This window comes from Carcharodon carcharias, chromosome 16 (genome assembly GCF_017639515.1).
Source record: "Carcharodon carcharias isolate sCarCar2 chromosome 16, sCarCar2.pri, whole genome shotgun sequence".
NCBI classification, from domain to species: Eukaryota; Metazoa; Chordata; class Chondrichthyes; order Lamniformes; family Lamnidae; genus Carcharodon; species Carcharodon carcharias.
Genome location: NC_054482.1, coordinates 5,339,311 through 5,351,657, shown reverse-complemented (window position 1 = coordinate 5,351,657; position 12,347 = coordinate 5,339,311). Strand labels below are relative to the sequence as shown.

General features: G+C 40.3%; 1 protein-coding gene across 2 annotated transcripts in view; it reads left to right on the top strand.

Annotated features, from left to right (window-relative positions):
• Positions 1–12,347, top strand: part of dennd1b (DENN/MADD domain containing 1B) — a 277,534-nt gene that overhangs the window by 219,815 nt on the left and 45,372 nt on the right. For both annotated transcript variants that reach the window (XM_041208107.1, XM_041208108.1), the window contains one exon: positions 4,797–4,898. In XM_041208107.1, the coding sequence (XP_041064041.1) occupies positions 4,797–4,898 (102 nt within the window). The remainder of the gene's footprint in view (positions 1–4,796; positions 4,899–12,347) is intronic.

Below are 12,347 nucleotides of genomic sequence, written 5' to 3'. Positions count from 1 at the left end.
TTAAAAACACTGAAAGTTTTTATGATCCTTTGATTTACGTTGGTTTTGTTGAGTATGTTGGTTTTCAGCTTTCATTTCCACTCAATGGAAAGTAGGTTTGGTTGCAAACCTTTGTTACGCTGAATTTAGAAGTGGAGAAAAATACTTACTGTGGTTTGCTTTTAATGATTTTTTTTTTTTGGAATAATCTGATCTACAGTTCAGAGTTTGTACTGACAACATTTTAGTATTCCTCAATGGGAAAAGAAGTCATGTTTAATAGCTGTTGGCAGCAGTTATTCCCAGTGCTATTAACTGCCAGTACTCTGAAACACAGCCAAAGAATGTATCCATTTGTATCAGAATGTTACAACATGTAAAGTTTTCATCCTCTCAAAGATTAAAGGGGCATTGTCTGTGTTCATAAGACTGACACACTTCAAACCTGAATGTTTCCATTTTGAGGGTCAGACTTTCAGCTCTCTTTGATATAGCTGTCTAGATTTTATATTGAGAAAGGAGTATAATGTTTTTTTTTAAAAAATGTCATCCTTTCAAGGCCTTTTTAGCTTTGGGCTATTTTAACCCATTTACCGCATAAGCTTTTTATTGAGAATTGTCTTATAGTCTAGTTTTATTTTTAAAGTCTGCCATTCGGATTTGGGAAAAAGATTTGGTTATTAATGATGGTTTGCGAATCCTCTAAAGTGATTAGTTCACACTGCATCATTGAAATAAAGCGTAGCGTTAAGTTGGTGGAGCTACTTTGATGTCAGAACTAGCCCGATTTTTATAATAACTTCGTACTACAATGTTGCAATGTTAAATTCCTATCAATCAGCTTGGCAGCGACAGTGGCGCTGAATGAATTCACTGCATTGTTGTCAGTTTCAAACTAGCCTACCACATCAATCATCTCTGACATTCCTAACATTGTGAATCTGGCATTTCCTTGGTCTCCATCACCTTCTTGCTCTGAGAAGCTCCCTATGCAGGACTATTAAAAGCATTCGAGCTGCATCCATTCTTGAAACCACTTGACTTGATAATGCCCCTGTGAAGCACCTTGGTGTGTTTTAAAGGAACTATATAGGTGCAGGTAGTTGGTTAAAATGTCCAAACCATCACAGTCATATGCCTTGGACCTTCTGCATATGTGTTACCATAAATGCTTAATTTCAAATTAAAATGTAGATCCTTGCTTTTCTTTTTTTAAAAAAGAAATGCACATTGTTCTTCTTATCTGGTCCTCACATCTTCTCAACCCTAACAGATCTTTGAGGTTAGTGTTCATATTCAAAAACTTGACACTTGTTGATGATAATTGGCACCAGTTTTCAGTAAAGTGAGACTCATAAGTCACAAGATAAATATGGTCATATCATAGCCAGCACCAGACCAATGATTGATATGATATTCTGGCATCAAAAATGGAAATACTACAGCGCACTCCTCTGCAAGATTGCTTGTGAGAGGTTCTCTCTGGCTTAATACATTCCAAACCCCTGCTGTAATTTAATACATAATTTACAGGATTTTTTTTTAGCTATGAGAATTTACACACTTGGGGCAAGAGTTTAAGTTTAACCCTTTTTTTTAAAGTGGAAAAATGAAAGCCAGTCAGTCATCCAGCAGCATTTACAGAAATGTATGGTGCTGAGATTGTGATCAAGTGATTCAATAATTGGATCTATTTATTTGTGAATTTGTAATTGGGTGCAGTGAATCCAGTGTTGAGAGGGATATAAATAAATGATGGGGTGGGGTGGAGCAAAGATTGTAACTGCCACATGAATGTTTTTGTTGTAGCTCAGCACTGCATAGGACATCTCTTCCAACTTGGCACCGTGAGCATTGTCATTATCTAATGCCTTCACTTTGTATTAAGTACTAAAATGCAACTTGTTTCATTTAGTCCACTGAAGATCTTCCAGTATTTGTGCTGTGAGATAAAGTAGTCACATTTTTATAATCTTAGGAGTGATATTGTATTTACAGGATTTAGTCATATCGAATAGTAAGTCATTTTGGGGGTGTTATTCAAAAATTGCTGTCTGGACTTTTGACTGTTGATTCTTTTTTGATTATGCCAGGGGGAGATGCAGAGCAATGGTTAGAATTGTTCTCAATGCAGTTTTCTCTGTGATTTTCCAAAGTAATATTCGCATTAAAGTTAAATTTTCAGCTTGTTCTGCAATGACTCGTAGTATTTGTCCTTTGTGTACAGCCAGCTATGAAAACTGTACTCTAGAGAGTCCTTGCAGTTTCCATTCCATTAGTATGGTCTGACTACCTGACAGAAATATGGGCTTTTGTAATGATTTATTATAATGGGCCATGAATAAACATTAAAATTCAAAGAATTCTTCATAATCCTATTTTTATGCATTTTACCTTGTATGCTATTTAAATTTGCATTTCAAGGACATTAAAAAGTGTATATATTATCTAAATAGCTGTTTCATGTTAGACAGTATTTGATGTACGGGAGTATCCATTTCATTTAGTTGAGATCCAGGTTATTTACAGATGATCGTTTTACAACAGCTAAATTAAAACCTTCCTGTTTTTGAGTTTATTTCTCCTTTCTATAATATATTAAATATTGAATATTTCATTGGTGTAAAAAAAATCATAATTGGCAACAGCTCTTTCACGATTATATTGCTTAATTTTTCCATCTTTGCAGTCAAAAACTCAATTGTTTGTTCATAACTTAGTGTGAATTCAGCTAACAATGTTCATCATACTTTGCTTTAAGCATGACAGATTTCCACTGCTTTTCCTCAGAAAGGAGTGTATTGTATACTATAAGCAGAACATATTTCCAGAATATAAAACTTGCCTCAAATATCCCATCGGAGTTTTATTTAGCTTTCATCTAGGAAAATTTGTTTTTATAAGCCAAATAAAACCGCCCATGTTTACATTGATTATTTTAAAACTTCACAGTGTCTATGTGTTACTTGTGCTTCCTATTGTTTGTAATTTGGAAATAAAAATTGCTAAAATTCCTTACTAAGTACTTGTTATATATTCCTTACTAAGTATTTGTTATATATTCTCACTAGTCTCATGATAGACAAGTAAAATTGTGGAACAAAACGGTTTTCGTATTGGCAGCAATCTCGTGTTTGGTAAACTGAAGGGAAAAATGTAGACGTAACGAATAAAACTGAATGCACACGGCACTCTTTTGCATTAGCTCAACAGTCGAAAATCCTGTCAGGTATTAATTAGAGCAGTAATTTCAATGTATGCTGGCGTGACACAAAAAAATGAATCATGTTTAATTGTCTACCTTCTCTGCATACACTTCCACTGCACTCTGTATGATGCAACAGTTTACGTTGGTTGGCAAACTGCTGTACAATGTTCATGATTTTAAGTCCAGGTTCATTTTTAAACTGGGTGTGTGTGGGCTGGGGAGGAAAGGGAGAATGGTCAACATCTCTGACCACTCCTCTGGATGAGCTCCTGCATGCTATACCTGAGAGGTTTTTATTTGCCTGATCATCTAAGAGAATTTGCAGTGTGCGCAGGGATCTGATGGAGCACCCTCTTCACTTTCTTTTAGCTCATTCGTTTGGTCATGTATGCTGGCATGATCTTCCTTAACTTCAAAAGCAGCAGATTAATGGTTCACTGCACTGTGCCAGGCTTTGAGTGGCAAAAAATCTATTAAACAGAATGTAAGCTAACATTTGCTGTGGTGCTAGTAGTCAGTAAGCTATTCTATTAAAAAGTGGTAAATCTATAACGTACATATAACGTACATATAGCCTTCTGTGGCTGCTTTTCCCCTCTTCATTGTCCACAGATGTACTCTGGTCTATTGCTGTCCAAAAACTTTAGACGTTCCTCCAGTTGAATCAAACAGGTTGAAAAATAATTCTCAAAAATGGCCTGAACCAAGCAAATTTAAATGTTAAAAAGATCAGTTGTGAAAATGTACTTACAAACCAATACCATAAGCTGTTAGCATTTCTCTGAACCCTGATTCAGATCAATGATTGATTCAGCAACAATTGTATCCAAGTAGATTTCAACACACAAGAGCAGGAAATGATATTTAATGCATATTCCCATGGTCACTATTGCCAGAAAACTATAGCATTTTTTAAAATGACTTATTCTGTGTCTATATAACCAATAAATATAATGACTAACCAAGGCTTTTTTAATTGAGTCATTTTCAACCGTTTTAATTTTGTTCATTTTTAAGAAATACAGAGTTGGTGTTTCAGATGAGCTCAGAAGTGACCACCAACCCTGAGCTGTGCAGACCAGGAAGTTCTGCTCAAGTAGTTATTTGAGGCAGGAGCATGAGCAGTGGAGTCTCAAGCTTGCTGGGTTATGGTGAAGGATGTCAGTCAGGGTTAAAACACCTATTCACAATCCTCTTGCTGTCTTGTGGTGCTGTGAGGGTATTGGAGCAGCCTGACATGTGAGCTCCACCTGTCAACTCAATGTTAGGGCTCAGATGTAAGTGACGACTGCTCGAGTGAGGTAGTGGTGGGAGGAAACTCCTTGTAAAACTCTATACTCCAGTAAGGGCGTGAACAGTTGAAGAGGGGGGAGTGAGTGTGCAGGGCAGGGGGAATTGCTGAGATGAATACCAAAAGGGACTTTGTTCACTGTATTTGATGAATTAAAGTATAGACCAGCTCCCTTGGTCTATTCTTGCACTAACATGGAACCTGCTCCAATTCAATGCAACCTGATTGAATAAATAGCATTAGAAAAATTGATGCAGTGACTTGTTTAGGAGCAAAAATGTACTTAAAATTAATCCCATGAATGTTGTTTAATTTCAGGGAGAACCAATCACATTTTGCGAGGAGAGTTACGTTGCCCATCGTTCTAGCACTATAAAACACTTTCTTCAAAATGCGGTACAGCTTCAGCTATTTAAACAGGTAAAATATATATATATATTTATGTATAGTGTCGTGCATTGTTGGAGAAAATGTACTTTCAAGAATTTTATACTACATAGTGCGTATATGTCTTAATTTAAGATGTGGAAACACTAAAGAAAGTGCAAAAAAAGCCTACAAGGAAAGTGCCAGAGATGAGGTTATAACTATCAGGAAAGAATGAACAGCTGCATTTTTCTCTAGAAAAGGGAAGGCTGAGTGGCTGAGTTCATCAGAATTATGAAAGGGTTTGATAGGCCAGTGTAGAGATGATATTTACACTTGTAGAAGAATCCAAAGCAAAGAATCCTAAATATAAAACAGCCATAAATAAATCCCATAAAGGGTTTAGGAGAGCATTTAAAATATGGGATTTGTTACCACATGAAATAGTTGAGGCAATTAGCATAAATGCATAAGGGAGAAATGCCATTAGAGTGAGATGAAGTCGGGGAGAAGAAGGCTTTCCCTGGAGCATAAACAGCCCTTCTGGCATCGGTAGGTGAAGTTCCGTGGGAGCACATCACTGGAGAGGCTGACTGGGGCTTGGTAGGTTTCTAGAAGGAAATCAGTTTGGCAGCTCTGGGGGAGGTAGAATGTGACGTTTGACACACAGTTCCATATCAAGGACTGAATTTTCAAGAAACATTGGAATCAGCAGCTGGCGAGCTCACAGTTTTGCACTGCCAGCCATCACATCAGTGTGTACCGTGAACCCAACTGCAAGCCATTTCAGAGAGGCTGGGTCTGGACATGAGCAGCTACCCACCTGATTTAGATCAAAGTATTGCAATTAAGGGACCTATTAAGGACTCGTTCCCTTGTAATCGGCATGTGGGCAGCACACATCGGCCTGGAACACGTCCAGGCCAACATGATGGGCTCAGGTTATGAAAAGGGGGCAGGGGTATTGGGGGGAAGGGGAGAGTCCACACTTGAGCCCACAGTGGCCCACCTTCTGCATTCATAATGGCCACCAGGTTACAGCTGTGGCCGTTGGCCATCCTATGGAATAGTTTCCTCCTCAAACTCATAGGCAGGCAACTGTAGTCATTTTTACAAAATAAGAAAGAACTGAACTGGTATTCTCCCTCTCTCTTCTCCAGCAGATTGGCAGCACCCACTTCAGCTGGTGAAGCTGCCGATCTGTGAGTGTTAGAGGGCCTCCCATTGGCCCTACAACATTGGGAGCACATCCACCATTCCTAATTTGATAACAAACTCACTTCCTGGCACTCAATTGGCCATTCCTTTAAAAATAGTAGTAGGCATGTCTGGAACACATCACGCAAGGTCAGGACCCGGAACTGGTCCCCATTTCTGGCTCCTGCCCATGAAATGAAGATCCAGCCCCTGGTGTCTGTCAACATTGAGGGGTATAAGAGGACACGAGCGGTTGGATAGATGGAAGGGGCAGCAAATGTTCGGCAATATTGGTTTGTAACTTTTCAAACAATGTTTTCAAACATTAAATTTGATTTGATAGATTCAAATGGTGCCTCAAATGGTGCTTCTCTGTCTGCTTCACTCAGTGATTTTGTGTCTTCCACTTGACTCGACTTAATATACTTTCTGAAGACTGAAAATGTTCAGAATTCAAACAACTTCTAAAACTACAGCAAAAAAAGTCTGTAATTTCTCTCTCATATACTTTTATAAGATAAATCTCCATGCAAGTTCTATTCTAGCTTCATAGAATGATACAACACAAAACACATTTGACCAACTGTGCCTTTGCCAGCTCTTTCACGGAGCTATCCAATTCACTCCATTCCCCTTTTCTTTCTGACAGCCCTGTAAATTGTTCCCTTCAAGTATTTATCCAATACCCTTTTGTAGGTGACTATTAAATCTGCTTCTAGTTGCCCTTTCAGGCAGCGCATTCCAGATTGGAAAAACTGACTGTGTAAGAGAAAAAAATGTTTCCTCACTTCATCTATGGTTCTTAGCCCATCACCTCAAATCTGTGTCTCCTGGTTAGCAGCCCTTCTGCCACTCGAAACAGTTTTGCCTTATTTACTCTTAACAAAAGAGTTCATGATTTTGTACACGGCTGTCAAAATCTCCTCTTCACCTTCTTTTGCTCTAAGGGGAACAAGCCAAACTTAGAACCATAGAAAAGTTGAAGCACAGAAAGAGGCCATTTCAGCCCATCATGTCTGCGTCGGCCGAAAAAGAAAAAAGTAAAAGAAACAAGCTGCCCATTTTAATCCCATCTTCCAGCACCCGGTCCGTAGCCTCGCAGGTTAGAGCACTTTAGGTGCAGATCCAGATACCTTTTAAATGATTTGAGGGTTTCTGCCTCTATCACCAAACCAGACAGTGAATTCCAAACACTTACCACCCTCTGAGTGAAGAAGTTTTTCCTCATTCCCCCTCTAATCCTTCGACCGATCACCTCAAATCTGTGCCCCTTGATAATTGACCTATCCGGTAGGGAAACAGGGCATCTCTGTACTCTCTATCTAGGCCCCTCATAATCTTGTACACCTCAGTGAGGTCACATCTCAGCCTCCTTAGTTCCAAGGAAAACCAGCCCAGCTTATGCAATCTTTCACCATCCTTTCTCCAGTCTCTCTACTAGACTGAAGTGTCCTATCACTGGTACCATTTGGTAAATCTCTCTGCACCATCTCGAAAGCTTTTGAACTCTTTGGTGTCCAGAATTAAGCACACTATTCCAGCTGAAACGTAACCAACATTTATAATGGTTTAGCATAACTTCCTTGCTTTTATCATTAAAACTTTCAAGTTTTTAACATTACTATTTGTCCTCTGAACTATATTAAAATACATTTGAAAGATAACCAATTAGACACTGGGAGAGAATCATTTTGTTACTTAGCTATCCTGATGCAACCCAGGAATTGTGCATGCAGCATGTACACTGATTGCAGGGCCCCTTCAGTTGCCAGAGTCACTGCTCTGATCAACTAAATGTGGGGAGACATAAAAGCCTTTAAGTTTAAAAACATACGCAAAGACTTCCATATTGCTGGTCACAAATGCCCTGCTTGATGTCTCTAAAATAGCGGGCATTTGTTCTCTGCATCAACCATGACTCCCTGTGTACAGGTCCGATTGCTAAATCTGTCATTTGTCTGTGATGTTGAGCCATTTTCTGCCAGAACTTCACCTCCATTCATGAAATTTGGCACATTGGTATTTTTGGGGGACCTCAGTCATTTGGCTAGCATTTAAGGACCCTTATTGATTGGCTGTTCATTTTTCAACAGTGATAACAAGGGGCAGAGTTTCCCGGTTGGCGTGTGGGGGCGGGACGCATAAAATGACGCGGGGTGACGTTGGGCGTACATCCCGATGTCACCCACATCATTTAGATTTTCAGTTCGGTGGGCGTGCAGCCGAACTGCCAAAGGCCTCTTAAGGCCTGTTAATTACCTAATTGAGATCATTGTGAGGCAGCACTTTGCCTCAGGGAGATCCGTGGACTCTTTTGCGCATGCACAAAAGAGCGGCACAGACCTGCTCGGGGAATCCCCCCCTCCCCCGCCTGCACAGGGAGTGCACAGCGCTTCAGGGCGGATGTCACGCTGAGCGGGCCTTAATTGGCCTGCCCACGCAAAATGGCGGCGCGCCCCCAATCGGGGGCACCGATCGGAAACCCGCCCACACAACTCCCCCCACCCCCCAAACAGGCAGAAAACTCTGCCCGAGGTTACACTCTTGAGAAATTTTGCTTCAAATCAGAGTTCTTTCAAATTTGCTGATTATAAGCTGCAATAAAAAAATTAGTATTTACCTAATTCCTGAGGGAATATGCACCTGTGTCTCTGAAAAAGGAAAATTCAACAATTGTTTGGACATTGATGATTTGTAGTCTTGGAGCAGGCTGATGAAGTTTAGTAGTATCTGGAGAATGATAATTAATCAAGTGCTATCTTGTGACAGAAGAGAATTTCTTGAGTCGTTGGTATGATAGCAACCTGCACTTCAAAGATTTTTCTGCTCTGTCATCGCTCAGTTGTTATTATCTCATTCTACTTAACATGAAATCCAGTAAAATAGTACTGATCTGACCATGAACCAAGACTCCGGCTCTTGGAGAAAGGCCCATTCAGAATAAGTGGGACTTTGTCCAATGAAGGCTCAGATTATCAGTCTGGTTTCCATCATTTGTATCCTATGTGCTGCTGCCATTGTTTTAATTTACCGGAATTTAACTTATTCCATATCAAGAACTGAATTGGTAGCCTCCAGATTACTGCCACTGACTGCATTAATTATACAGTCAGTCTTGGCAGCCCAGTGAACTTTCTGCTTTTATTTGTCCCGAGTGTAATTACTTGTACAGGCATAGAAATGTTTTTCGCCAGTTCCATCAACTGGGCTTATACCTGTCATGTATAAAAGAAGTAACGTTATAGTTGAAACCTTTTAAAACTTTGTGCAGTTTCAAGCTTGAGAAGAAAGTATGAATTGAGTAATTTTCGCGGTTTCTGCACGGTATATGTTGGAAGACTTATTCTGAAATTAGCTGCTTTGAATTTTTTTTAAAAAATTCTTTCACGAGACGTGGGCATCACTGGCTGGGCCAGCATTTTCATTGCCTGTCCCCAATCCCCCTGGAAAAGGTGGTGGTGAGCTGCGGCCTTGAACTGCTGTGGGTGTACCCTCAGTGCTGTTAGGAAGGAAGTTCCACGACTTTGACCCAGAAATTTACAGGAATTATAGACCTGATCATCCAGGAAGATTTTGATTGGAGTTATGCATCGTATGACTAACATTTTAAATTGCCCTTAACCATATTCTTTATTGGTGGATAAACTTTAAAATCTGCTAGCTTTGGAGACCTACTCCAGAGTGCTCTAATTTTGTTGTTTTTAATAATTCAATAATTGATTCTAATGTTGACTATTTCTGTACATTTTGCTGTAAACTGTTCCAGTTTAATATTACGAGCATTAACATCACTTCTGATGGGATAAATCTTTTCACGTTGAATATTTTGTACAGAGCCTTTGTGCTCTGAAGCAATTATTCACAAAAATGACGTGAGAAATTTGATGAACGGATTTACAATCCAAATGCCAGGTAGCATCCAGATAGTAAGTGGAATTCAAATCATTTCATTTGATTACAGAATGAATAGTACCAATAGTTTTTTTAAAAAAAAGAACTATTTCACCTTTTTAAGTAAATCATGATGATTGGAAACCTTGGTTTGAGTTTTGAAGATATAAACAAATTTTGCACACACATTGGTGCCTTGACAGTATTTCTGAAGTAAGTTGGTTGTTTCTTACATGCAGTGCAAAAGCACTCCATAGGTTTTCTAATAAAAGCAGATTTTTGCAGAGTGCAGTAGGAATGTTGCTGGCTGTTTTTTCTTAACCATTGCCGCAAAGATATTCTTTATTTTTTATGGTTCTGGCTACCACTGTGACTGCTTTAGTAGAAATGCTTTAATGAATTTGTGTTTTAATATCAAAAGTATATAATTTGGAGATAAGTAGTCAAAGGAAGAATTTTACAGTTGATCTGCCAAGACATTGTGATAGTGCTTGAGGTTTTTTCAGTCGTTTAATAAGTTGGACCAATGTTCTTTCTTAAACGTGCTGCAGAGCTGTAAGGAGGGAACTTCTTTTGTGGGATGTGGGTGTCGATGACTACACCAGCATTTATTGCCCATCACAAATTGCCCTTAAGAAGGTGGTGGTGAGCTGCCTCCTTGAACCACTGCAGTCCATGTGTTGTAGGTACACCCACAGTGCTGTTAGGAAGGAAATTCCAGCATTTTGCCCCGGTGACAGTGAAAGAACGATGATATAGTTCCAAGTCAGGATAGTGTGTGACTTGGAGAGAAACTTGCAGGTGGTGGTTTTCCCATGCATCTGCTGCCCCTTGTCCGTCTAGGTGGTAGAGATTACAGGTTTGGAATGTGCTATCGAAGGAGCCTTAGTGAGTTCCTGCAGTGCATCTTTTAGATGGTGCACACTGCTGCCACTTTGCATTGATTGTGAAGGGAGTGAATATTTAAGGTGGCGGATGGGGTGTCAATCAAGCAGGCTGCTTTGTCCTGGATGGTGTCAAGCTTCTTGAGTGTTGTTGGAGCTGCACTCTTCCTGGCAGGTGGAGAGTATTCCATCACACTCCTGACTTGTGCCTTGTAAATAGTGAACAGGCTTTGGGGAGTCAGGAGATGAGTTGCTCTCTGCGGAATTCCCAGCCTCTGACCTACATATCTTTGTAGCCACCGATTTCCTGCTAATGGAAGTTGATTTTAAAGATTTGGTCTGATAACCAATAAAGAGAAATTTCAAATTGACATTGGCCCGGGTCTTCCGGTCTTTGGATCATCAGAGACCGGATGTACAACCCAAGATGCAAGTCGGAACTCCATTGGAGCCCTGATGCACTGGCTCCATTGGAATTGCCCAGTAAGTTTGAACTTCCAGCGGGCAATTACCCTGCTCCCCAGGACCTCCGAAAAAGTCTCAGACTCTGAGTTTGAGTCGTAAACTTTAGACAGTTCCTACATAATTAACTGGATAGTTACCCAGGAAATGTTAAACAGATAAATCCTACACCAAGTTCTGGGTAACCATACAACTGACCTCCCAATTAACCACACTGAGCCCTTCAACCCCAGCACCCCCCCGACTCCCCCCTGACCTGGCCCAACTAACCCCCCCACTCAACCTCACTAGCCCCTGACCCAACTACCTCCCAACCCGCACCTCACCCATCTTCCACCTCTCCAAACTACCTACCCTGCCACCCTACCCACCTACCTCTCCCACGCTACCCACTCACTAACGTTCGCACTATACATTTAAATTCACCTTAATCTGGCTAGCGCTATAAAGGGGGGCTGTGACTTCTGCGTTGATTCTCTTTGTTGCTCTCAATGTGGATTCCTGTTGCGCTGAGGCATTCCCCTGCATTGTGGATTGGTAGTCTTGCCTTTTAAAACATATCGAGTGGGCAGTTTTGAACCTGATTAGTGTCAGACGCAGCAGCCGCAGTGCTGATCAGAAGATTTGGGCCAATCTTTACATTATTGATGTTGATTTTAATATCTGTGCGTTTATTTGTATGTAGCTGGTAGCACTCTCACCCCTTGAGTTAGAACATTGTAGATTCAAGTCCCACTCCAAGATTTGATCACAAAAGCCAAAGCTAACAGCCTAGTACAGTATTGAGGGAATACTGCACTGTCGGAGGTGTCTTTCTCTGATGGGACATTAAACTCAGATCCTGTTTGCCCTCTCGAGTGGATGCAACAGATCCCAAATCAATATTTCGAAGAAGGACAGGTGAATTATCCCCGGGGTTCTGGTGAATATTTAGCCTAGAATCAACATCACAAAAAACGATTTGTTGGGTTATTATTATGTTATTGTTTGTGGGAGCAAAATAGTTGCCCTGTTTCCTACATTGGAATGGTGACTACACGTCAGAAGTACTTCATTGGCTGCGAAGCAC